Source organism: Salvia splendens, chromosome 4 (genome assembly GCF_004379255.2).
Source record: "Salvia splendens isolate huo1 chromosome 4, SspV2, whole genome shotgun sequence".
Taxonomy (NCBI): Eukaryota; Viridiplantae; Streptophyta; class Magnoliopsida; order Lamiales; family Lamiaceae; genus Salvia; species Salvia splendens.
The window spans coordinates 9,375,065-9,402,169 of NC_056035.1; the positions used below are offsets into that span (position 1 = coordinate 9,375,065).

General features: G+C 41.2%; 3 protein-coding genes and 2 pseudogenes across 4 annotated transcripts in view; 3 read left to right on the forward strand and 2 right to left on the reverse strand.

Moving 5' to 3' along the window:
- The window catches only part of LOC121798419 (DEAD-box ATP-dependent RNA helicase 21-like), a 794,448-nt gene that overhangs the window by 42,584 nt on the left and 724,759 nt on the right, over positions 1-27,105 (forward strand). The window lies entirely within an intron of this gene.
- LOC121798477 lies at positions 1,067-6,838 on the forward strand (annotated as a pseudogene).
- LOC121798422 (protein NRT1/ PTR FAMILY 6.1-like) lies at positions 11,702-14,227 on the reverse strand. Of its 2 annotated transcripts, XM_042197422.1 has the most exons (4): positions 13,721-14,224; positions 13,428-13,645; positions 12,778-13,358; positions 11,702-12,704 (listed from the first exon to the last, which is right to left on the reverse strand). In XM_042197422.1, the coding sequence occupies exons 1-4, from the start codon at positions 13,962-13,964 to the stop codon at positions 11,819-11,821; spliced, it is 1,929 nt and encodes a 642-aa protein (XP_042053356.1). In that variant the 5' UTR covers positions 13,965-14,224; the 3' UTR covers positions 11,702-11,818. The 2 variants fall into 2 exon arrangements, with proteins under 2 accessions (XP_042053356.1, XP_042053355.1); XM_042197421.1 differs by having other exon boundaries at positions 13,428-14,227.
- Positions 21,503-22,551, forward strand: LOC121800615 (annotated as a pseudogene).
- On the reverse strand, positions 22,680-25,561 carry LOC121798433 (transaldolase-like). Its single transcript, XM_042197435.1, has 7 exons — positions 25,291-25,561; positions 24,842-25,013; positions 24,610-24,659; positions 23,882-24,182; positions 23,468-23,656; positions 23,208-23,390; positions 22,680-23,101 (listed from the first exon to the last, which is right to left on the reverse strand). The coding sequence occupies exons 1-7, from the start codon at positions 25,476-25,478 to the stop codon at positions 22,856-22,858; spliced, it is 1,329 nt and encodes a 442-aa protein (XP_042053369.1). The 5' UTR covers positions 25,479-25,561; the 3' UTR covers positions 22,680-22,855.

The following is a 27,105-nucleotide window of genomic DNA, read 5'->3' on the forward strand; positions in this document are numbered from 1 at the left end:
TTGTGGTCGGGTCATTTAAATCAGCCCAAAACTATCGGGCTTTGGGCCATTTATCTATATTTCTTAATTTTCATTAACTATTGTTATGAATTATGACTTCTAATTAGATGGATTTATAAATCATAGACATATAGTACTAAAACTTACTTGTGAAAAAAATAAAATTACGATATTGAAATACTTTGGGGATTATACGAGCTGTGTGTTCAATTGTGCTTCTGGGTTGTACCTATCGGCTATCTTCTGTTTTCCATTACAACTTACATTATTTAATGTGCTTATAAATTAAGTATCTTGCGTGCACATCAGCAGATGAATACAAATAATGAAAATAAACATATGTACAGTTAAATGCTGCTTACAATTAATTTCTTATATGTTGGATCGGTAAGAAAAATTGACTGATACAAATATGCTGACAATTTAGGTATTAATATGATGACCTAATTGTCATGAAATATTGATAATGTATGGCAATTTCTATAGCATACAAATATTACTTCAGACATGGTCAAGACATTTTCATCAAACATGAACTCATGGGATTTCTATTGCATACCAACTACTAGCAAAAAGTTAACGTATTCATCTCAAATTAGACGCTTGAGCTTGTGCTTCCTCTTAAATTCACATCCATGGCAAAATTGATTATGAGTTCAAAAAGAGCCACATAGAGTTTACATAGTCTTAAATTGTCAAATATCAATTAATTATGACTTCAAATATCACTACATGGTTCTAAACGAGAGAGTTTACATAGTTTTAAACTGATCTTAAAGATATGTCCTTCCCTAGTAGTGTAGAATATTAAGTTTGATATATTCGTATTTTTAACTTATTGATTTAGTCTCTTATTTACTTTATTCTTTATTTTATTAATAGTTGGGGATATCTATAAAATTTAATCATTTAATTGACTTTTTTATAGTATTTTTTTTTGTAATTTTACATACTCCGTAGTAGTATATAATTTGGTTATAAATAAAAAAATATATAGTATTCCTAATTAATCCCAAACATGATCGTATTTGACCAAAACAGAATATTATATAAACACGTCACATATTAGCACGTCCATCACAAAAGTCTAATCGGAGTTCAGACTTTGACTCCGTTTCTTTACTCACTCCGATCCGATCAGATCACGAAACCATTCGCCGCCGGCCAAATGCTGTCGCCGGAGCTCCAGTCCCGGCCTTTCCGCCCTTACATTTCCCCTTCCTCCAGCGCCCCCTCATTCCCCACCACCTCCTATAACGGAGACCAAAACCCTAACCCTAGCCCTCCGACATCTTATATTACGGCGTAGCAGGCGGAAGCGGCCGCCGCTCCAGTTCCTCTATGAAGAACTCTCGATTCTCCCCTTCCTCGTTTGTCCTCAATGCCAGAATCGCCGATGCACTCGTCCCCTCCGCAGCCTTCCTCCTCGACCTCGGCGGTGCTCCGGTCGTCGCCACCATTGTTGTTGGACTCATGATTGCGTATATCCTCGATTCTCTTAATTTCAAATCCGGTTCCTTTTTCGCCGTCTGGTTTACTCTCATCGCCGCGCAGATTACGTTCTTCTTCAGCTCCTCGCTCTACTACACCTTCAATTATGTTTCTCTTGCTATTCTCTCCGCCTTAACTTGTGCATTGGCGAATTTTCTAATCGGAGTTTGGGCATCGTTGCAGTTCAAGTGGATGCAGATCGAGCACCCCACCATTGTGCTGGCTCTCGAACGCCTCTTGTTCGTATGCGTTCCTCTAATAGCTTCCACGCTTTTTACTTGGGCAACAGTTTCTGCGGTGGGTATGTGGAATGCTGCTTACTATCTCATGGTTTTTAATTGCATATTCTACTGGCTGTATTCAGTCCCCCGCGTATCCTCGTTCAAACTGAAGCAAGAAGTGAATTTCCATGGAGGTGAGGTCCCCGAAGATAGTTTCATTCTTGGGCAGCTTGAATGCTGTGTACATACGCTGAGTCTTTTGTTCATTCCCGTGTTGTTCCACATTGCCTCCCACTATTTGGTTATGTTCTCATCAAGTGCAGCCATCTTTGATTTGTTTCTGCTTTTCTTCATCCCCCTTCTGCTTCAGCTGTATGCATCTACAAGAGGGGCATTGTGGTGGGTTACTAATAACGAGTACCAGTTGCAGATCATTCGATTCGTCAATGGTGCTGTGGCTTTAGTTGTTATTGTTATATGCCTGGAGATTCGAGTTGTTTTCCATTCATTTGGGCGGTACATTCATGCCCCACCACCATTGAATTATCTGCTTGTCACCATCACAATGCTCGGAGGAGCTGCTGCTGCTGCTGGTTTTATGCTCTTGGTATGGTTTCTGACGCATTCAGCTCACTGGTATTCACTGCATTGGCTGTCATTGTCAGTGCTGCTGGAGCGATTGTTGTGGGATTTCCTATCCTGGTATGTAGATTTCTGGTCCATTTATGACTTTGGTCATCAGATAGTGTGATTTTATTATTGTAACCCCTTTTTGAGGATTTGTTTTGTGAATTTACTTCTTTACTTACGATGTGCCTTTTCTTTTTTTACATTGGCATGAACTGGTAGCTTCTGATTTCTGAATGTTATTGATGCATTCTCTGATATTGTGTTGTGAACTTCTATGGAATTATTTAAGGTTCTAATGCTTTGCTGCTGGTGCTATCTCTGGACTAGTTGCTATAGAAAATCTTAGTTAGATGAGTCTTCATTAACTGTTAAGGATTCTGGTTTAACCAGTGTAAAATTTACTATTACAAAGGGGCCGAGTACCATGGGAAGGTTATCTAGAAAATGCTTGTACACACACAGACTATTCTCCCTTAGCCTGTTTGCACACCATTATATAAATAGAGGTTGAAAGTTCTCTAGAGAGTATGCATGCATTTTTCTTTCTTCTTTAGTAACCATCAACTGTTGCACGAACTTTACTCTATTAAGATTATGTTTTGTCTAAGAAATTAATGAGTATTAAGACCTTCTCCCATGCCAGGATGTATATATAACAAATTCAGCAAGGAAGTTTCTAGCGGTGCTACTTTACTATCTATCCTTTCAACCTCTACTTGGACATAGAAAGAAAAACATGGATTGAAAATTACTAATGATCTACTACTATTTGTTTGTTATGATATGTAGTCAAATCCATCTGTTTAGATCTAGTAGACTAGGTTATTAATTATCCCCATTTTATGTTTGCAGTTTTCTAAGAACAGAAAAGAATTTAAAAGGCAATTATTACTGGAAAGTGCGAAAAACTATTGTCATCCAAATTTCTCTTCTTGATTTATCTGTATAAGTCATGCTACTGAATGACACCTTTACTTTACAGTTCCTTCCACTCCCTTCAGTAGCTGGATATTGTTTGGCTCGTTTCTTCACAAAGAAGAGCCTGTCATCGTACTCTGCATTTGTTGTGTTGGGGAGTTTGATGGTTGCTTGGTTCATGATGCATAACTACTGGGATCTTAACATTTGGATAGCAGGCATGTCATTAAAATCCTTTTGTAAGCTAATAGTTGGCAGTGTGCTTCTGGCTATGGCAGTTCCTGGTTTAGCTGTTCTTCCTCCACAATTTTTTTACCTGACTGAAGCTGGATTGATCAGCCATGCATTGTTGTTGTGCTATATTGAGAACAATTTTTTCAACTACTCAAATGTGTACTACTATGGGATGGATGATGATGTGATATACCCGAGTTATATGGTTGTCTTGACTACTTTTGCAGGTCTGGCCGTTGTCAGGAGACTTTCTGTGGACCGGAGAATTGGATCAAAGGCAGTTTGGGTTCTGATTTGTCTCTATTTTGCAAAGTTATCTATGCTTGTTATGGCTTCAAAGAATGTGTTGTGGGTTTCAGCTGTTCTATTTTTAGCAGTATCTCCTCCTTTGCTGCTTTATAAGTATCGGCAAAACCTTTTTCCAATTTTCAATGTTGCACTTTTTCCTTATAAACTTAATGGGTCTGGTTACATTGCAGGGATAAATCTAAATCATCAGCGTCAAAGATGAAACCTATTAATGGTTATGCACATGCTGGTGTGGTTGCTCTGTCAGTCTGGTTTTGTTGCGAAACAATATTTGAAGCCCTACAGTGGTGGTATGGAAGACCTCCATCTGATGGCTTGCTTTTTCACTCATGGCGGCAAATGGCGGTTGCCATAAAAAAGTTTTGTGGCAGCTCGTGGCTATGGCGTTTTTTCCGAAACCCGCCACGCAATGGCGCCACGGCGGCGCCATGGCCGCTTTTTAATAACATTGGTTCTTGCATTCTCTTAACAGGCTTAGCTTGTATACCAATTGTCGCTCTGCACTTTTCCCATGTCATGGTACAGTTCTTTATTATTATTTTGATTCATATTCATGTTTTTCTGAGATTAATATTTCATAGAATTCCACACTAGCAGTAACTTACTGCCCTGCATGTTGCTAATAATGTTTTGACTTGATTTCCACTCTGATGTAGTCCCTGCATCAAAAGGTTCTTATACCCTTCTCCAGAAGTTGTCTATCCAATATACTCCCTCCGTCCCATAAAAATATGAGCATATGATATGACACGGGAATTAAGATAAAATTGGTAAATTAAGAGAGAGGAGGAGAAGGATAGTTAAAGTAGTGTTAGTGGATAGTGGGACCCACATTATTATTAGTGTTTTGATGGTGGTATAAGTTGTAAATAACTTGATGTATAGGGGTAATAAATTGGGATAACTTTCCATAAATGGAAATGACCATATTTTTATGGGATGAACGAAAATGGAAAGTGCACATATATTTTTATGGGACGGAGGGAGTACTTAAAAGATTAATATCTTCTTTTGCATTATTTGTCACTTCTAAGAGGGCATCGCTGGTTAGGATGTATGCCTAGCAAATACTTTATTAGGACTAACTGAAGATTTTCCCATATTCACTCAGGCCGCAAAAAGATACTTGGTACTGGTCATAGCAACTGGTCTGCTATTCATCGTGATGCAGCCTCCAATTCCTCTAGCATGGACTTATCATTCTGACCTAATTAGATCTGCACGTCAATCTGCTGATGATATTTCCATTATTCCATATATGGCTTCATGGCTTCAAAGCCCACATGGCCATCATGGTTGCTTATTGCAGCTATCCTTCTCACTCTGGCTGGTGTCACCTCTGTTATCCCAATATCTTACATTGTTGAGTTGAGAACATTTTATGCCATTGCTGTGGGAATTGCTCTTGGCATTTATATATCTGCAGAGTATTTTCTTCAGGCAGCAGTTCTGCATGCCCTCATCATTGTCACCATGGTTTGTGCATCTATATTTGTGGTTTTCACTCATCTACCTTCCTCTTATAGCACCAAGTTCTTGCCCTGGATGTTTGCTCTGATTGTGGCCCTATTTCCAGTAACATATTTACTGGAGGGTCAGGTGAGAATTAACAAGACTTGGTTAGGAGAGATTGTTGCTGAAGATATGGCTGAGGAGGGGAATAAGTTTGCGACATTACTTGCTGTTGAGGGTGCAAGGACATCACTTCTTGGTTTATATGCTGCAATATTTATGCTTATAGCAATTGAGATAAAGTTTGAGTTGGCTTCACTTATCCGTGGCAAGTTTATGGAAAGAGGTGGACTTCGACACAGTCAGTCAGGTGAAAGCAGTTCAGCTATGGTGCCTCCTAGACTGAGATATATGAAGCAGCGCAGGGCCTCGACTCTGCCAGCATTTACTACAAAGCAGATTGCTGCAGAAGGAGCTTGGATGCCTGCAGTTGGTAATGTTGCCACTGTAATGTGTTTTGCAATATCCTTGATCTTGAATGTGCATCTGACCGGGGGATCAAACCGTGCTATATTTTTCTTGGCGCCTATTCTGTTGTTGCTTAACCAGGATTCAGATTTCTTTGCTGGATTCGGTGATAAGCAGAGGTACTTCCCTGTTACTGTTGCTATCTCCACGTACTTGGTGTCGACTGCTGTGTATAGTATATGGGAAGATGTGTGGCATGGCAATACAGGATGGGGCGTCGATATTAGGGGACCTGATTGGATCTTTGCCGTCAAGAATCTGGCCCTCCTTGTACTAACTTTCCCACGCCACATCCTTTTCAACCGTTTTGTTTGGAGCTATACGAAACAGGCCGATTCAAGGCCCTTGCTTACCATACCGCTTAATCTACCACCAATCATAATGACAGACATTATGAAGATCAAGATATTGGGGCTTCTTGGAGTGATATATTCCTTGGCTCAGTATCTAATTTCAAGACAGCAGTATCTTTCAGGGTTGAAGTATATTTAGACAGATGTGTTGAATGTGTTATTGTGAATTTTGAGGTAAAATTCGCAAGTTGGATGGCTAATTTACCCTTTTTGTTGCTTAATGGCACATGAGATTTTGGGGGAAAAGGCTGAGCTGCATGCACAGGTGGAAGCAATTGCATTGAAGATTATTCATGGAGATGACGACGTGCTTCTTGCCTGTAATATGTACTAAGTGGCCTAGGTTGCTCGCCAACTGGACTTCAGATGGAAGAATAGGAAAAGGGTCAATTCGATTTATACAATGAAGACAATTGCAGGTCCTGCGTAGTTCCCTCTCACCCTACCCCATCTCTCACTCTCCTTTTGATTGGTCCCTCTTTTTATGTGGTAATGAAAGATGGAATTAGTATGCGGGAAAGAAAGTAGAGAAAGTCGCTAGAATTATCGAAAATTAAGGCTGCAGCTTGCTGATTTGGTTGTAGTGATGATCATTGCCCATCCCCTCCTTTCATCTACATTGAAGATATGTACATGTAGAGCATCTGACAAGTAAAATACTAACATCGATTTGAAACAATACGTTCCTCTGTTTCAAGTTAATTTCTGTGTTCTAGTATTTATGTACAGAATTGTGATTACTAAGTTAACTGGATAGAGAATAAAGTAAAATAGGATGATAAAGTAAAAAGAAAATAAAATAAGACACAGGAAAAACTAGCAGAAATTGGAAATGTTTGATTAATCGAAGAACCTTGGAGAAAATATTCGTTATGAAAAATAATCACATCTTTTGGAAATACTCGTATTAGACAGATTTTTTATAAACCCTTTTGGATTCAAACATTCTTGGACGGGATAATTTTGGACACATAATAGTACTATCAATTTGACAGTATTTTAGTAGTAAATACAGTAGTCAGGTCATGCCTGTTTTGCAATTTTTTTATGCCTATAATGTTGGTCCAACATACATGGTTTAGAGCACCCACAATGGCACGCCCGATGTGTGCCATCGTCCTCGGGCGCGCCCGATGGCTCCATTGTGGGTGTCCGCCCGATGACACACCCTACGCCCACGCCCTAAGCTTCGGGCGCGGAAGAAGCGCGGACGATGGTCTATCATCCGCGCCATCGTCCGCGCCATTGTGGACTCCGCGGACGATGGCATGCGTTTTTTTATTTTTTTTTTAAATGCTAAATTCAAAAAATTTGTATAAATATCCCCTACCCCGGCTTCATTTGTAACATTTCATTTCACTCGAAACTCACATTTTCATTACTACGAAATGGATTCAAGTCCCAATAGTCCGATGTTTAGTGGTGATGCGCGTTGGCCGGGTACAGAACCCGACAAATATCGGTCGTTCGACGCCAACACGCAGTACGATCCCGGATTCAGTACGGAATCGTATGGTTTGTCTGACATGGAGCCGTCTCCAAACCGACCCGCCGCCCCCTCCCGCTGTGCCGCCGCCGCCACCCCATCCGCCGTTGCCGCCCCCGCCAAAAAGAACGGATCCGGCACCGCGCGTACAAGTTGCCACATCCGGCAACGAATGAAGAGTACGCCCCCGGCCGTACGAACTACCAGCCGGATGAAACCCTCGTCTTGGCGAGGTGTTGGGTGGATATATCAGAGGACCTGATATTCGCCAACAACCAGAAGCAGCTCGCGTACTGGGAGCGCATCGCCGAGTGCTACAATGAGGCGAAGCCGCAGAGAGCGTACAAGCGCCAACGGGAGCAGCTCCGCATGCACTTGGATCAGGTGAAGAAGCAAGTCAACCTGTTCGCGTCGGAGTACGAGAAGTGCACGAGGGAGCAGGGAAGCGGCGAGAGCTTGAGCGACGTGCGCGATAGAGCGTTGTTGTCGTACCAGTCCCTGTACGGCAACTTCAAGTATTTGGGCATCTGGGCGCTCTTTAGGGACAAGCAGAAGTTCCAAGGCGGGATTCTGCACACCGGTGGGACAAAGAGGGCGAAGACCACCACCGTTGGTGGTTACACGAGCAGCGAAAGCGGAACTCGTCCGGTGGACCTCAACCGGACGTACACGGAGGAGGAGAGTTCCGGCACACCGATGTCCTCCCGGCGTCCCATAGGCGTCAAGGCTGCGAAGAACAAGGGGAAGGCGACGGCGACATCATCCTCGACCGCCGCCACCCAATCGCCGCTCCCGGTCCCGACCCCGACCCCGACCCCGACGGCCGCAGCGTATGTGGGGTTGGCAAGAGCCTCGATGGCGCGGACGTTGTTGCAGACGTACAAGGCCCTTGAGAAGTGTACGGACCCCGCCAAAGCCGAATACCTCCAGAGGTTGATCGATGAGCTGCGCCGAGAGTTGGGAATTGCTTAGATTAGCCAACTTGAATCGTGTAACTCTTGTTAATCAATGCAGTCTTCGCCGGTTTTTAGCTACTCGTTGTGTTTTTTAATTAGTTTGCATTATATATTTGAAAATATTTAAATTAATTAACTAAATAATAGTAAAACATATAGGGCGTCCCTTAGGCGCCCCACTGCAGGTGGGAGGATAGGAGGATAAAAATGATGACGTGGCGGTGCATAGGGCGCTCCATTGCCAATGCTCTTGTTCGCCGAAATTTAAAGCCACGGGGAAAATTTATGAACAGAAGCTTATATTTACAGGAAATTCAATGATTTTAATTTTTTTCCATTATAAATATTAAATTTGTACACATAATTTTAAATTGCGCGAAAAAAGTTTTACATTATTTTTTTAATTAAAAAAAGAAAAATTATGTCCTTGTCGCGTAGAGCATGCACAAAATATAAGAATCAATGGCTTTGTCCTCCGCCGCATACACTCTCCTCCTCCTCGTAGCGCCACTCTTGCCTCTTCTGCGGTGGAATCTCCGACACCTGGTGAGTGGGCGCTTAAAGAGCAGCTCGCCTCGCTTTCTCTTCAACGTTTGGGAGAAGCTTCACTTCATTAGGTATTACATGGATGTCTTCACCAATCGCCCTGTTCATTGGCTTTTCTACACTGCAATCTTCTTCTCTGATGGCTTCTTATAATTATTGTTTTATTTGTTATCTTCTTTATTGATCGGAATTGTCCTTGATTGATGGATCTGATTAGTTATGCTGGTTGTTGCGAGTAGTTTAATGATGCGAATCAAATTGTACATTTTTATTCCCCTAACTTTACATGATTTATATAGTTTGATGCTTGCAAAAGTATGTTTTATGGTGTAGGAAGAGGAATGAATGGTGAAACGAAACAAGGAATGAAGCTCGGATGGTGAAAATTTGTGCAAATTTCTGCTTAGAAAGCTCTCAAAAGTGGCCACCCGGCCGGGTGATATATTTAATGCATGCGGAGTCCAGAACGTATCACCCAACCGGGTGATTTTTCTGTCTCAAAAATTCACCCGGTCGGGTGAGATTCGCAAGGCATGAATAGTCCAGAGAGGATGAAATTCCTCTCACCCGGTCGGGTGATATTTCAGCTTCAAAATTCCACCCGACCGGGTGGTTCATCCTTAACTGTAAAATGGCAGTTTGCGTCAGTTTTTGGACGTTTTTCGGCAGAGAAAAAAAAGGAGGGGATTGGGCAGAGAAGAATTGGGAAGAGAAGCTTGGTTGGAAAATTACGTGGAGAAAAGTTTAGAGAACGAGGTTGAAGATTAAATTGCAAAGAGGGAAACTTGAATTGTTCATCATCCTCAACTTCTCCGAAATTGATCCATGGTTTCATTCGACATTGTTGTTCCTAGTTTAATTATGATAGGCTAAGAACTTCATTGTTGCTCCAAATACGTTGTTAGACAAATACATTTAATGATTTATTCTATGTTCGTTTCTATTTCATAATTATCTTTGCTACTTGTACATTGAATGAAATTATCCCCTAAGGTGCATCTTTTGTGATAGTTTTACTTTCTTATTTTGATGCCTCTTTAGCTTAAAATAAGATGGACCAAAGTAGTATTGAATTATCATTTGAATTCGTTTAGATGACAAATTGATAATAGATGTTGAGCATAATTGAAACGGTTCTATGAATCTCGCGCTTCCGTAGGATTTGTAGAATTGTGGAACTTGGTTTTAAGAATATGTGTTTAGCTATTCTTTAATCATTGGTGTTTAGCATGTTTAGTGCCTTCGCCTTATTTGGCTCTTAATTGTCCCGTTTATTTTGAGATAGAATCGAATTATAAGATAAATCCTCTTGTTGTCTACAATTGTTTGGAGTAACAATTTCTTCTCTTCGTTCATCTTGCTCGTTTTATTCCTTTTAATTGTTTTAGCATAATATTGAAACCAAATCTTCAAATCAAACCACTTTTTTTGTATGTCTTTTCTTTGTTTTAGAGTTAAATAATCTTCCCTTTCCTGTGGATCGACACCTTAAATTACTACACACGAAGCTGTAATCTTGCAGCGAAGTGGTAATATTTGGGTTAATTAATTGAACTTGAGTGTTATATTATCTTATTGTAATAAACCTAAAATTACACATCATTTAACTTAAATTATGGCGAATACACAATACCTGCTGCTATAATGAATATCATAATTTTACGTTAAATTGAATAGGGCACGCATGCACAAGACTACCAAGTAATTTTCCATTCCAATTAATCGTGCTGCACCAGTTGTCACTCCCTTCTTTATTACTGCTCATTATTAAGCCAAAATCAAACTCGTGATTTTCTCTTATTATAGTAGTATGCTTTAGACAAAAGTAGCCTTTAGGTATAATTCTCCATACATAATATAAAGTACAGTTGAAGTGTTTAAATATTTATTTACAAAGACAAATTGTCTTATTCAAACAAATCATTTGTCCCTACCCTCACAAGATGCAATAGAATATGAGGGATGGTAATTTGGACTGGAGGGACATGTCACTGCTCTTGTTCGTTTTCAGGGAATTCGGTTTGATGCAATATGCAATTATGCATTTCATTTCTTTGGCCTACCCCCAAACTGCAGGAAGATATATCCATGTAATGACGCTTGACATGGGATCTGTGCTTGTGGCACGCCCCTGTATATTTTTTCGAGAAGAAACAAACTCAAACTGGTATTAGATCTGAATACAAAGTCAATAATGGTTATATGAAACCTCAACTTAAAGGGATTCTGGGAGGATCAAGTCAGCTCTAGACGAAATGTTTATTCATAATACTTCACTATCTATGTTGTCATCTTTTCTTATTGTTTTAGTGATCCTATTGTTCCAGCTTGCTAGTGGTTCCTACCGCACTCGCACATTCTCCATTTTTATGCCTGTGAAGAAATGATTGAGTTATATTAATCTAGTTTACTTGGAAAGTTCCAAATTCCTGTTTATGGAACTTGCCAGTGACTCTGTAGATTGTTGTTGCTTTGTATTTGATTCCTACATATATCTGTATAAATCTGAATTTGTTTCTCAAAATCTGAGAACACTCAGGCTCTTCAGGAATGTAATGAAGTATTTTGACACGCAGATGAGCTATTAAGACGATGACCTTTAAAGGTCCGGTACTTGACTGAAGACACCGGTTACGGTTACATTTACATTAAATTGGAAGAAGGAATTATAACATCAGACTACAGAAACAAATACTAAGGTAGTGTATGATCCCTGGTGCTAAGTTGCATGATTGCTTGTTCTCTTATCTCTGTCACCTGCTTTGCTCTGTATTGATACCTATGTGCTGCGAACAAAAACACGCCGAAATTGATCACGCTCATGACTGTAAGCAGCCAGTAGAAATGATCAAATCGGCCCGTGTTTATATTCTGAGACAGCCAAGAGGGTCTTCTTTTCTCTTCATCGCCCGTGACAGACTTGACAATGTTGTTGAGTATGGTGGCTGCAAAACAACCCAAGCCACCAGCAACCGCGGCGTATGCAGATCCTATGCTTCTCATGGCATCCGGTGCCTCTTCGTAGAGAAACTCCAGTAATCCAACAATGCAGAAAACCTCAGCAATGCCGATCAAGCAATACTGTATGAGCAGCCAGTATGCACTCAGGTCCGGCATGGGGGTCAGGAAACTAACCTCGTAGCCGTGTTCTATGGCGTAATGTCTCCTGTACCTCTCGAAGAGTCCGGCCCATGCCACGGACACAATGGAGACAGCCAAGCCGATGCCCACCCGTTGCAGTTGAGAGGCACCGTGAGGATGGCCTGTTATTTTCCGGGATAATGGAACAAACACTGAGTAATACAGTGAGAGCAGCAGGAATATGCTGAGTCCAGGGAAGACGGGCATGCACGTTACAGGAAGCTTTAGACGGCCCATGTGAGTGTTTAATGTGTACGCTTGCTGTACTGATAGAGTTAGAAATTCTGTTAAGACAAGGTTGAGCATAATGGTGCAAGCTGGAATTGGGACCAGTTTGATAAGGATTTTTATCTCCTCAACTTGTGTGACTGTGCAGAGCCTCCAGGGGCTCGGATCAATGCCGTCTTCTTTCAGCTTCAGGGCTGCCTTGTCCAAGCATCTGCAGGTTCAAATTAATCCCAAATCATCAAATCAGGACATGGTGATGATGTTTCTTTTAAAGAATCACTTACCTGAAGTCATCTGTGTGTGCGATCTTGCTGCTACCCTTTATGGCTGATCTTTTGCCAGGAAGCTCGTACAAGCCAACTATCTCACTGCTCTGAAACGAAGCTTTTCTCTTCCTAAAGGCGGCAACCAGGACTTGTGCCACCCGGGTGAGGGGGCTTCCACCAGGTAACCTGTGCCTATAAAGAGGAGTTCCGATGAAGAAAACCAAGTTCGAAATGGCCATAGCTACAGCTAACGAACCAAAGGCGCTACCCCATCCGTGTTTTATCTGAATGTACACTATTACTGTGAATGCCACAATTGCTCCAACAGTGACTGAGAGGTAGAAGAAGTTAAAGAATCTGTCGAGATGCTTCTTGTAGTCCCTGCTTCTTTCGTCAAATTGGTCCGCGCCAAAGGAAGAGACGCACGGCCTAATCCCTGCGGCTCCAAACGCAGTAACGTAGAGAACTACGTAGAGGTAAAGCATCTGCCATGGCTTTGCAGGATCACAGTTGCCCAGGAGAAGGGCAATCTGATCACATTTGTCTTGATTTGGCATCAGACTAGTTATGGTTGCGCACAAGGTGATCCCTGTTAGACCCTTTCAAGAAATAACAATAACTTTAGATATAGATCAATCAATATGTTTGAAGTCTGAAAAATTGCTTACTGCAAGATAGATGGTGGTGAAGATGGCTATGGTCCAGTATCTCCCGAGATATGCGTCTGCGAGGAAACCACCAAGCACGGACGACGCCTGCGATATCCCTAAGAAGTTGTTGACTGCGTTAGCAGAGGCCTCGAAAGGGCGGTGCATCACGTAGAACATGAACGCCACCATGTTCACAGACAAACCAAAGTAAGCCATTCTCTCTGCCATTTCATTCCCTGCAAAAGTTAAAGTTGAACTGGGTAATATATCATTTTGAACAAAAAAACACCAAGTGCATATTTTCCTATTACCAAATATGAAGAAAGCAGCAAGCCAGCCGCCGGTCTTGGACACACTGAGCTCGGAAAGTGGTTTCCCGCGGATGCTCACCGGTGTTGCTCCTCCAGTGTAGCCGCCCCCCAGAGCCGTCCTCCTGTCGTCGGATTCAAGAAAGTACAGCCCAAGCCGCTTCCTCCGGTGAGGCGCCTCTACGCTCACCGGAGTCACGGGGAGGGGCTCGGGTGACTTGATCTCCCGGGAAGCCATCCCATGCATGTGGCTGAGCCTGAATGCTGCTGCTACTTAACCAGCCCTGTTGCTGTTACCGCTGCCCTCATCTTGAATTGCAGAATTATATATTCATGCGTCCACTAAGTTTGGTACATCGCTATCATATTTTCTTCATTTAATTGGAAATTATTAAGGAATGCAACGTCAAGATGAAGAGGAAGGAATTACTGACATATACACATCATTAATTAATGCAGCAGCTGCCACCGGCAATTGGATTAACCATTATCTTCATTCTTCCCCTAATCATTACAGGTATGCATATCGTCAAAATAACGTACGGATGAAATATTTTCATGATCATGTCTCATACTATTGTTTTGAATTGACTTCAAAAATTCCATCTTGAGTAGAGCATCCGCAATGGGGCGGACGATGCCCGATGCATCGTATGCGCCCTATAAATCATCCGCGGACGATAGGACATCGTCCGCCCACCGTGGATGACGCGGACGATGCAACGCGTTATTATTATTTTTTTAATTTTTTAATTCTGAAAAATTTATTTATATAAATACCCCTCCCCCACCTTCATTTGTAACCTTTTCATTCACTTTTCCTCATGCAATGTCAGGACCCGGCCAAAGCCGAATACCTCCAGGGGATGATCGATGAGCTGCGTCGCAAGTTGGGACTTTTGTAGAGTTGTCAACTTTTTTTTCATTTCTAACTCGTGTAAAACTTTTTTTAATCAATGTAGGATTTGCCATTTTTAATTAATCGTTGTATTTTTTAATTATTTTGCATTGACATATTTAAAAACATTTAAATTAATTAATAAAACAATAGTGAAATATATAGGGCGGGCTTTAGGGCGTTCGTTAGGGCGCCCACTTCTAATGTTCAGAATGAAATACTAGGAAAATCATTTCAACAGAAATGTGCATTGAGTTGATCAATTTTCACAGTGATGACAGATAGCAATCAGGGTAATGAATGTGTGATGATGGGTGCAATAAAGAGTGATCCAACTACCATGTGTGGAGCAAAGCACTAATAAATACAAGTAGAAAAATTAATCGTAATCCGTGGCATTAATTGTAGAAGCTGACAGGAATGTGGTTGATTGGCCTCAACCCATATCACTATTTGCCTTGGACTCCAACAAAAAAGAAAAAAGAAAAAAAAAACATTTACTGAAATTATCGAAATTCCAGTACCCAAAATTAGCATATTTTCATCGTTTTTATATGATAAATAAATGTGATCTATTATTTGGATTTTACTCCGATGGAATGCAACGGTTTCCTAATTAAGGTCATGTAAAAACATTTATTCTAGAATTAGTTTACTTGAATAAATCAGGTGAGATTGGTTTTGGGAATTAAATCTATTGGGTCTTAGTTCATGGGCTAAAAATTGATGGGCCCAAATATAGATTTAAAGCTTGCTCTTGGACGTGTAAATATGAGTCGAATTTTCAAAAATTGTAAATTATCCGTCATATGCATTATACTTGGAGTATGTTGGAATAAATATCGTATCTTCAAAGGATGTTTTTATGTAATTATTAATCATAAAATGGCGTAACAACCTTTAAGTAACATAAATTTCACAAATGTTATTCGGTACATGATCCGAATTTATGAGATGTAATTTATACAAAAACTTTTGAATGCATGGATGTTATAAGGGTTAGAAAAAGAAAGGTATAAGCTTGTAGGATAAGCTTTGTATTAGCTTGGAGGCTAAGAAATACATTAGCTTGGAGGCTAAGAAATACATGAGCTTGGTGCCCAAGAATATATTAGCTTGGTGCCTAAGAATACTTGTAGCACAAGCTTTGTAATGCCCTATATAAGGGTGTCATATTGTTGAAGAAAATAATCAAGCCTTTTACCAAAATCCTTCTTCTTCTTAGCCATTTAACATGGCATCAGAGCCAGCAACGATTCTTGGAGCTCAGAATCAATCTCATCATCGCTCTTAAACCTCTCCCAACCTCTTGGCCAAGAACCTGTAAAAGGCAGAAATGTCAGAAACTGAAAAGGTGATCACTGGCGACCCGAACTCATTCGAAGCGGATGAGTTTGCACGTCTCTTTTCAAATTTCATGCGAAAAAGCCTCATGCAAAACCAACCACCAGAAAATCCCGACAAACCAGAAAAACCAATATACAAGACCGATTCTCAACCCTTGACAGTAGGGTTTAAACTCAACGGAGAGAACTATCCGGTATGGTCCATCCTGATGCACAATGCGATTAGCGGAAGGGGGATGGTATCTCACATCACTGGAGTCTCATCCCCACCAGCAAGAACAGATCCAACGTTTACACAATGGCAGGAAGCCGACCATTGTGTATTTACGTGGCTAGTTCAAAATATCGAGACCAAATTGGTCAGCCGAGTGGCTCAACAACCGACGGCGAAGCACATATGGGACAGCCTGGCCGTAACATACAAAAGCGGTGGAGATTCGTTACAGATATACGATCTACACCGTAGGGCAAGCACTCTAAAACAGGGGAACACCATACTGGAGGAAGTGTGGAACGATCTCAATGAGATCTGGACAGCAATTGACCAAAAGAGGCCCAACCGGATGAAATGCCCAGATGATATACAGATCCACAATGAAGAAACTGAACAAAACAGACTATATCAGTTTCTTACGGCATTGGATGACAAGTATGAAATCGTAAAGAGAGAGGTGTTAAAAATGGAGCCACTTCCCTCAGCCGAGCAAGCGTACAACATAGCGACGCGAGAAGATGCCCGATCGGAAATTCTCCGTCCTACAGACGGAAAACCTCCAGGAGACGGAATCGGAGCAGGGCTATTCACGGCGAGGAGGCCAAATCACTCCACCGCTCCACGCCGTGGTGGCAGTAGCGGAAATGGGGGATGGAACCAACGGACATCCGAGGAGCGAAGAACGGATGATGATAGATCCAAATTGGTTTGTTCCAATTGTGGAAAACGCAAGCACACAAGAGAGCAATGCTTTGAATTGGTGGGGTATCCGGAATGGTGGGAGTTGAAGCACAAATTGGCGGCTACTCGGCCACCGTGGAGCAAAGGCCACGCCGCCGTGGCTGTTGGAAAGGATGGAGGAATCATAACCCTCGCCGCCACCGAGGGCAGCCGTGACACGGCTACTCATACCCGGGGCAACGAGCAGTTGATCGACGCACCACCGAGAACAGCCGGAATCGCGCAGTTCGCCACTGGAGGAACCAAATCCGATGAAGAGGAAATGAGGGAGACGGCGGGAGGTAACGCGGTATTAGGGTTAGGTTTGCAACCTAACCCTCGGCCTTCCTTACCTTTACAAAATATACCTCATGATGAAAATATGTTTGATTTGGCCCCAATAAAATTCCAAAATTCTAAAATAAACCCCAACATGCTCGAAAGCTATAAATCAGCCCCCATTGAATGTAAAAATAGGTTTCAAGTCCTAGAAAATTTTGGGACAGCAAGTGCTATGTCTGCAGGTATTGGAAAAATCAATAGGTGGATTTTTGATTGCGGGGCCACTGACACGATGACTTATGATGAGTCAGATATTTCTAAAACTCACAAGCCTCACCTATCTCATATTCAGACTGCTAGTGGGGGATTTTACGGTTGTAAAGGGAGCAGGGACTGTGAAGATTTCTCCAACTTTAGAATTATCTAATTGTTTGCATGTTCCCTCACTTTCCCATAAACTACTGTCAATCAGTCATGTGACTCGGGAATTAAATTGCACACTGCTAATGCAACCGAATTTCTGTCTACTGCAGATATCAGGACCGGAGAGATTATTGGGCGTGGCACTGAAAGTAACGGGCTGTACTACGTGGATGAGATAGCCCAAAAAGGAGCTGTCATGCTAACTCACGGGTCTGCTGATAGGGAAGCTTGGCTTTGGCACCGACGCCTAGGACATCCTTCTCCGGGTTATTTAAAAATGTTATTTCCTAATATCACTTCAAAAGCGAGCATGTATTGTGAAACTTGTGTTTTAGCTAAAAGCCATAGAAACCCCTATCCGTTGAGTAATTCTCGTACTAAATCTATTTTTGATTTAATACATTCTGATGTTTGGGGGCCTGCACCAGTAGTTGGGGGACAAGACTTTAGATACTTTCTTATCTTTGTTGACGATTGTACCCGTATGACTTGGGTATACTTTATGAAGCATAAATCTGAAGTTTTCGAAAACTTTGTCCACTTCTATAATCTTGTCCAAACACAATACCAAAAACCCATCAAAACCCTTCGATCTGATAATGGGGGGGAGTTTGTCAATTCCAAAATGAAACAGTTCATCCTAGAAAAGGGAATGATACACCAAACCACCTGTGCCTAGGGGTGGGAAATTATACCGAAATACCGTAATACCGGACTTACCGTACCGAAAAATACCGAAAATACCGATTTTTCGGTATACCGCAGTTTCCGGTACGGTATGATACCGTACCGCAGTGTTTCGGTACGGTAACGGTATCATTTTTTCTATACCTTGGTATACCGCGGTATACCGAATCCACGGTATTCCGGTATACAAAAGTATCATTTTATCATTTGAAACTATCATTTTATCCCCTCAAACTATCATTTTATGATGCAAAAGTATCATTTTATCATCCAAAAAATCTAAAACTATCATTATTAAACAAAAGTATCATTTTATCATTTGAAACTATCATTTTATCCCCTCAAACTATCATTTTATGATGCAAAAGTATCATTTTATCATCCTAAAAATCTAAAACTATCATTATTAAACAAAAGTATCATTTTATCATTTGAAACTATCATTTTATCCCCTCAAACTATCATTTTATGATGCAAAAGTATCATTTTATCATCCAAAAAATCTAAAACTATCATTTTAAAACAAAAGTATCATTTTATCATTTGAAACTATCATTTTATCCCCTCAAACTATCATTTTATGATGCAAAAGTACCATTTATCATCCAAAATATCTAAAACTATCATTATTAAACAAAAATATATGTAATCAAAATAATCCATATATATATATATATATATATTAAAAGATACCTAAATATCAACATCATCGGCAACAACAAATATAATATGATACTTGATAACATGCCAACCAAAATATAAAATTAAATAGAGTGATGGACGAATTACGGTATACCGTTACCGTTACCGTACCGTTATTACGGTATACCGTAATAACGGTATGGTAACCGGTATCAAAAAATATCATGCCGAATTTCCGGTATACCGGAATTTCGGTATACCGATAATTCGGTACGGTATCGGTATTGAATTTTTTCATACCGTACTTTCCGTTACGGTATGCGGTATGGCACGGTCGGTACGGTATACCGTACCGACCCACCCCTACCTGTGCCCACACTCCAGAACAAAATGGGGTAGCCGAAAGGAAAAACAGAATCCTACTAGAAATGACCCGTGCCATACTCATTGAATCACAAGTCCCAAAGACCTTTTGGCCTGAAGCCCTCGCCACTTCCGCTTACCTTCTAAATCGGCTACCTACCCATATCCTAAAGTTTCAAACGCCAGTCGATACCCTAGCCCTATACACGACCATTCCTCAACATCTTTCCCTAAAACCTCGGATCTTTGGCTGCTCCGTCTTTGTCCATATACCAAAACATGAACGAACAAAATTATCCCCATGCGCTATTAAATGTGTATTTGTGGGTTACGGGGTGAACCAAAAGGGTTATAGATGCTTTGATCCTAAATCTAATCGTATGTACACGACCATGAATTGTGACTTTCTTGAATCAGAGTACTTCTATACCCACCTTAGCGGTCAGGGGGAGGGTGATATTAGGACACCTAATAGTGACCCACTAAGCTGGGTGTCAATGCCAAGTGTACCAGAAGTGGACCTACCAGATGAAGCAGTACGCAACTCCGCTGGACAAGTCTCTGACGTGGTGCAGACTGAAGCGGCAGGTGACACAAGTCCTAGTAGTGACTCTCCGCTCCTGATATCGAATGTAAGTACTCTTGCCCCTGTCAATGAGATTACTGGAACTAGTGTTGTGGATGAGACTCAGGGGGAGAATAGTGATCAACCTAAAGAAGTTGAAATGGATGAAGTTGAGGGAGTCGATCCTGACACTGGGAGATATATACTACCTCCAAGGGCAAACAGAGGAGTACCACCAAAGAGGTACAGTCCAGAAAGAATCAACAGAAAGGCAAGATACTCTATTGCTAACTTGGCAAAAGGGCACCTGACTGAGATGGCTCAGGCGTTCGAGGAAGCACTCTACGACGAGGAGGAAATCCCACAGTCAGCCGATGAAGCGATGAGGAACAAGCATTGGAGAGAAGCTATGAAAAAGGAGATAGATGCTTTAATGCGTAACCACACCTGTGACAAGTGTATACTCCCCGAAGGAAAGAAACCAGTTTGGTGCAGATGGGTGTTCACCATTAAGCGGAGACCGGATGGAAGTATCGAGCGGTATAAAGCTCGACTGGTGGCTAAAGGGTACACTCAGACTTATGGAATAGACTACTCAGAAACGTTCTCTCCTGTAGCTAAGATGGATACAGTCCGAGTACTACTTTCCATTGCCGCCAATCGAGATTGGCCACTGTACCAGTTCGACGTCACTAACGCCTTTCTTCATGGGGAGTTGAAAAAGGAAATATATATGGAGGCGCCACCAGGCTTCTCTGATGAGTTCAAGGCAGGTGAAGGATGCCGATTGAGGAAGACTCTGTATGGGCTAAAGCAGTCACCGAGAGTCTGGTTTGGTAGATTTGCAGACGCAATGAAGAGCTATGGATACAGGCAAAGCAATTCAGATCATACACTGTTCCTGAAAAGGCACGAGGGAAAGACTACCTGTTTAATTGTGTACGTTGATGACATGATTATTACAGGCGATGATGCAAAGGAAATTGAGAATTTGAAGGAGAAGCTTTTCAAAGAATTTGAGATGAAGGATTTAGGTGATCTCAAGTACTTCTTAGGAATTGAAGACTTAGACATCCATGGGTATACTGATGCAGATTGGGCAGGTAATCCAGTGGATAGAAGGTCGACTTCAGGCTACTTTACATTCGTTGGAGGAAACTTGGTAACGTGGAAGAGTAAGAAGCAGAAGGTGGTAGCCCTGTCTAGTGCAGAGGCAGAATTCAGAGGAATTAAGAGTGGTCTGACCGAGATCATGTGGTTGAGGAAATTGATGACAGAGATTGATTATATTCCAAGTAAGAGTCAGTTATACTGCGACAACAAAGCCGCCATAAGCATTTCAGAGAATCCAGTCCAACATGACCGAACAAAGCATGTTGAGGTGGATAGACACTTCATCAAGGAAAAAATTGAAGAAGGAGTGGTCGAATTCCCTTTTGTACGTTCTGAAGATCAACTAGCAGATATACTGACCAAGGCAGTTAGCTCAAGGAGCCTTGAAGGAGTTCTTGACAAATTGAGTATCGGGGATCCCACTACTCAATTTGAGGGGGAGTGTTAGAAAAAGAAAGGTATAAGCTTGTAGAATAAGCTTTGTATTAGCTTGGAGGCTAAGAAATACATTAGCTTGGAGGCTAAGAAATACATGAGCTTGGTGCCCAAGAATATATTAGCTTGGTGCCCAAGAATACTTGTAGCACAAGCTTTGTAATGCCTTATATAAGGGTGTCATATTGTTGAAGAAAATAATCAAGCCTTTTACCAAAATCCTTCTTCTTCTTAGCCATTTAACAGGAGGTTCGAAATAAGATGATGGACGATGTTTCTACTCTCTTCCACGACCTCGACAATGGTATGCTTCCCATCAACGTCATCTTCCCCTACCTCCCCATCCCGGCCCATCGCCGCCGCGATCAAGCTCGCAAGAAGCTTGCTGACATATTCGCAACCATCATAGCTTCCCGAAAACAAACAGGCAAGCCGCAGAATGATCTGCTGCAGTGCTTCATAGATTCCAAGTACAAAAACGGGCGGTCAACGACCGAAGCAGAGGTTACAGGCCTCCTCATCGCCGCTCTCTTCGCCGGCCAGCACACGAGCTCCATCACCTCCACCTGGTCCGGAGCTCACCTTCTCACTAGTGGGAAGCACATGTCAGCGGTGGTGGAGGAACAGAGGCGGGTGATGGAGAAGCACGGAGACAAGGTCGACTACGATGTGCTGTCGGAGATGGAGGTTCTCTACAGGTGCATCTAGGAAGCCCTGAGACTCCATCCACCGTTGATCATGCTTCTGAGAAGCTCACACGCTGATTTCAGTGTGAAGAGCAAGGAAGGAGTGGAGTACGATATTCCCAAGGGGCACATCGTGGCTACATCACCTGCCTTTGCAAATCGACTCCCGCACATTTACAAGGATCCCGACACTTATGACCCCGACAGGTTTGGTCCGGGGAGAGAGGAGGACAAGGCGGAAGGAGCTTTCTCCTATGTATCCTTCGGTGGTGGGAGGCACGGTTGTCTGGGGGAGCCGTTCGCATACCTGCAGATCAAAGCCATCTGGAGCCACTTGCTCAGGAACTTCGAGATGGAGCTCGTCTCTCCCTTCCCGGAGATTGACTGGAATGCCATGGTTGTTGGTGTCAAAGGGAAAGTCATGGTGCGCTACAAACGCAAACGCCTTCCCATCAACTGATTCTATTTCTACCTATAGCAGGACTGCTTTCTTGTGTGTTTTTTTCAGATCTACTTATGCATGTGCTTTCTACTCTTAATTTGCTTCATTTGAGGCTGTGAGCCATATGGTTACATTGTGTATCACAATTAACCATATAACCATTCAAATTGTCATAAATAGGCAGCCTATTCGATTTGGTACATGTCTTGCTTAAGAAAAACCGTTGCAACCAAATGTATCAAACAAAACTCAATAAAACTCCTATTGTTTACATAATACTCACTCAGCCGGTGGTTTTCTTTATTCGAGCAATGAAAACAGCTTACAGGCTGATTAGCTTCAGGGAATTCGCCTTCTCTTGCAGGCTGTCGAGCAAGCTATCGAAGCTCTTCTTGAATGAGTCCACTCCTTCCAGCTCCAGTTGAGACCCAACATAACCCCAGTCGATTCCCAACTTCTCAAGAGCGTTGTAAATGCCTTCAGCTTCAGATACGTTTGCGTCGATGGTCCTTGAAACAGTCCCATGATCGATGAATGCTAGGAGGGCTTGATCAGGCATGGTCGAGACCTATAGATACAAGCAGAAATTAGATACAAGGGGCAAAAGTCAAAGGTCATAAAGAACACAGCACTTTTCCCCTGGACCACTAATTGAGGATAAGATGATGGCTCACTGTATCAGGTCCAACAAGAGGAGCCACATATAGAGTGTCTGGATAAGCTGGATTCTTCACACTCGTTGAGGCCCATAGAAGCCTTTGCTTCTTAGCTCCTTTCTTCACCAGCGCCTCCCATCTTGGCCCCGAGAATTTCTTCTGATACAGCTGGAAAGCCAGAGCTGCCTGAGCATTTGCGGCCTGTTGAACAAAATACTCTTGCCTGATTTTTTGCCCTGTGGACTATTAGAGGTTTCTCACATATACTACTGAACTACCTTCCCACGGAGATCAAGTGCTTCTGGTGTCCCAATCTTCTCAAGCATCTTGTCAACAAGGGAGTCCACTCGACTAACAAAGAAAGAAGCGACACTTGTGACTCGGGAGAGATCACTGAGCCCAGACGCTTCAAGGCCATCGAGGTAAGCATCAATAACTGCTTCATATCTTGCAAGAGAGAATATAAGCTGCACATATCCATAATTTCACTATCAGTATCGACGGTTCAAATATGAAGATGGAAGTTTACTTTGAAAAGATGGCCACCATTATGTGCTGTTGCATATATACTATAATAAGGCGTATTGTGTTATTAAGTGGAGTAATAGAATACATGACAATCACTGTTGCCCACAATATTACTAATTCAATATCATTAGTCCCTGGAAAGATAGTAGTAATAACTAACTCACCGTAACATTAATGCTTATTCCATTTGCAATAACTTCCTTAATCGAAGGAATGCATGGAGCTGTAGCAGGAATCTTTATGTAGACATTACGACGATTAACCCACTGATGAAGCCATTTTGCAGACTCTATTGTATTCTCAGTATCCTCAGCAAGTAGGGGTGAAACTTCAACAGACACATATCCATCTCCACCATCTGTATCATCGTAGATTGACTCAAAAAGCTTGCATGCATCTTGGATATCTTTCACGACGAGCTCCCAGTATGAAGTTTCGATGTCATGTCCAGATTGTACTAGTTTTCTGCAGTTATATGAGAATATAAATTCAATTGCAGAGTAGAAGCCATTCAGGTATCATTCCCAAATAAGAAATAAAAGATAGCTTTCTGAATAAATATGAAAAATACAGGATTAGGTGAAGGGGCCTAACAATAACAAGGATAGAACAACTGCCACAAGTTAAAGTCAGTACCAAATTATCATTTATTTTCAATAGATCAACTTCACATAGTGCCTGCAATAACCAAAAATAGAGAGTCTCAACTTAAACTTTATCACATAAGCCTCAGATAAAGTCAATTTCCTCTGCCGGTATCTTGGCCCACTAACAACAAGTAGAGAAGAAGTATTTTTCAAGGATAAGCTACAGCAATAGATTCTAGACACTTGAAGCTACTCCAACAAATTCACAGGATCAATATTTGAAAATAAATCCAATCATGTCTTACTTGAATTGATCATTGTATGCACTCGAAGTCGAAATTGCTTTCTGGAAAATCTGCAATCATACACACTAGATAAATTAAAAGAATCCAAAAAAGGGAATGTTTTTAATAATAGCATAACATTGTAATCATTTTATGTATAGATCAGATCTTGAGAGAATTTAAATCAAGTTGGGATGATAATACATAAATTTATATCTTTTGCAATGATTGATGAAGAGATGGGACAATTTACCGCTGGGTTGCTGGTTACTCCTCGAACTCCACTCTCAATCAACGGGATAAGATCGGTAACTGGACGGCATAGATTATCGTACCAGGGGCTCTGCCCTTCCTTCTCATAAAGATCATGGAGTGTGGTTCTCTTCACACTACTCCCATTTCCATTAGCTTGAGAGCATCTCACACTGCCCAAATAAATAAATCAACCACATGCATAGATCGAGTTATAAATTCGAGTCCCATAAGCCATAAACCGCGAATCACTATAAAAGAATTAATCACTTCAAGGCGCCCTAGTAGACACATTTACAGAAAGAATACTCATAATTCGAAGTCCATAAAATTAGCTAAGATCTTTCATTTCCGGGAAAGAAAAAAACGAATATTTATGAAGACAAAAAAAAATCCCACTCAACAGCAGCACGCGAGAGAAATAAGCTGAAGATGAATATGTATGCTTACACCAATGAGCCGGTGATTCTTTGGGCAGCGCGCACACTCAGCTTGGGGGATGAAATGGATTTCTCGAAAATGACGATTCTTTTGCGAGGATCAACACCACAGCATATAGGCTGCTGCTGTGAAGATCCGCGGAAGCTAGCTGCAGAATTAGCAAAAGCTGAGGCGGAGAGCTTGGAAATGGAGGCCATGGCCGATTGAATTATGTTACTGGTGAAGGAAATGTAAGCAAATAAAATGAAGTGTGTTGGTTGGTATGCTGTATTTATTGGTGGAGCGATACAAATGAAGGTGGAAGAGGGATATATTTAATTTAATTTAATTTAATTTAATTTAATTAAGTAATGAGTTGAAGCCTGAGGGGTGGTGGTAAGTAAAGGGCAAATTTGAGAAGTCAGTGTAATTGTTTGGTGGGGAGGATGGTGGTAGGTGATTTATAATTATCTATGGGACTTTCTATTATCTAATTTAATGTAACATGGAAGTATATAATAGAGTATCACATGACGGAGGATTGATCTGTTGGGCGCCCCTACGTGGGTGCTTGGTGAGCGACCACTGACGTGGCAATCGTCATAAGCAATTTCCTTTCTTCTTCTTTAATTTCCTCTCTCCTCTTTCTTGTATCTTCTCCTTCTCTCTCTCCTCCTCGCCCCTTCTCTTCTCCTGTGTCCATCTTCATTTTCTGATCTGTGATCTGCCATCAATTTTGTTGTGCAATTTTAGAGTCATGTGAAAATTCATTTATTAGATATGTTTTATCATCCCGGCAAAATCTCTTCGTTATCTTCCCTATTCCCCTATTGCTTCCGGTAACTTACTTTTTCTAGCTGCAACTTTTTTTTTTTTGATCTTGAAAATAATTTCTCAGTCTTTAGCTTCGACTGACAAGGGATTACTATTTTAATGGATGTAATTGCAAAATCTAATTTTCGTGTTATAGTGAAAGAAAATATATCAATACGAGTTTAAATGCAGAGCAATAATTTTTTTTCTTACAGAGATCTATTAAATGAAAGCATATGTAAAAGCTTGTATACTTGATTTCACAAAATATAAGGAAAAATTAGAAGAAACCCATTTTGATGAAAACATTAAGTGCATAAATTTTTTGACAGATGCAAAAATGGGAACGATTTGTATACATTAAATAGTTAGAAGTATTGATTCTATGGTGAAAAGCTCCTTGACAAGGTTGGAGAATTTAGTGAGAAAGAGAAAATTACAAACGAGAGAGAATGAAACCATGGTTCAAAAAATCTACTATTAAAAAATTATAGAGGAATGAGATGATTGAGAAGTCGGTTGAATGAAAAAATAGGGATTGCTACAATTGAGTATACATGAATTCGAAAAATAGATTTTGAGAAGAATCTTGGTTTCGCTGGGTCTGTAGTGAGAGATGGGCATAGAGAATGAGGATAAATGATGAAAGAAGGGAGAGGAGAGAGGAGAGAGGAGATTAAAGAAGAAGAAGAAGAAATTAGTGATGACGATTGCCACGTCAGTGGTCGCTCACCAAGCGCCCACGTAGGGGCGCCTAGCAGAACAATCCTCTCACATAATGAGTGTTAAAATATCTTGTATAGAAAATAGAAAAAAAGTAATAGTAGGAGTACTATATTTGAGAGATTTGCAGTTCAATTTTAGAGGAGGAAAAAGTAATAGTAGGAGTACTATATTTGAGAGATTTGCTGTTCAATTTTAGAGGAGGAAACAAATATATTGATGTTTTACAGTTAATTTATTAGTCAATGTCGCCATTCCATATTTCCATATTAGCGGTTATTATATAGGCTTATAATTTCTGCAAACACA

Excerpts from the sequence above, each read along its gene's own strand:
- LOC121798422 (XM_042197421.1), bottom strand. The coding sequence starts at position 13,964 with ATGCATGGGATGGCTTCCCGGGAGATCAAGTCACCCGAGCCCCTCCCC. Across the intron at positions 13,359-13,427 it reads TCACCACCATCTATCTTGCA|GGTCTAACAGGGATCACCTT; the intron begins GTAAGCAATTTT and ends ATTTCTTGAAAG. Across the intron at positions 12,705-12,777 it reads GCACACACAGATGACTTCAG|ATGCTTGGACAAGGCAGCCC; the intron begins GTAAGTGATTCT and ends TTGAACCTGCAG.
- LOC121798433 (XM_042197435.1), bottom strand. The coding sequence starts at position 25,478 with ATGGCCTCCATTTCCAAGCTCTCCGCCTCAGCTTTTGCTAATTCTGCA. Across the intron at positions 24,183-24,609 it reads GCATACAATGATCAATTCAA|AAAACTAGTACAATCTGGAC; the intron begins GTAAGACATGAT and ends ATATAACTGCAG. Across the intron at positions 23,102-23,207 it reads CTCTTGTTGGACCTGATACA|GTCTCGACCATGCCTGATCA; the intron begins GTGAGCCATCAT and ends TTGTATCTATAG.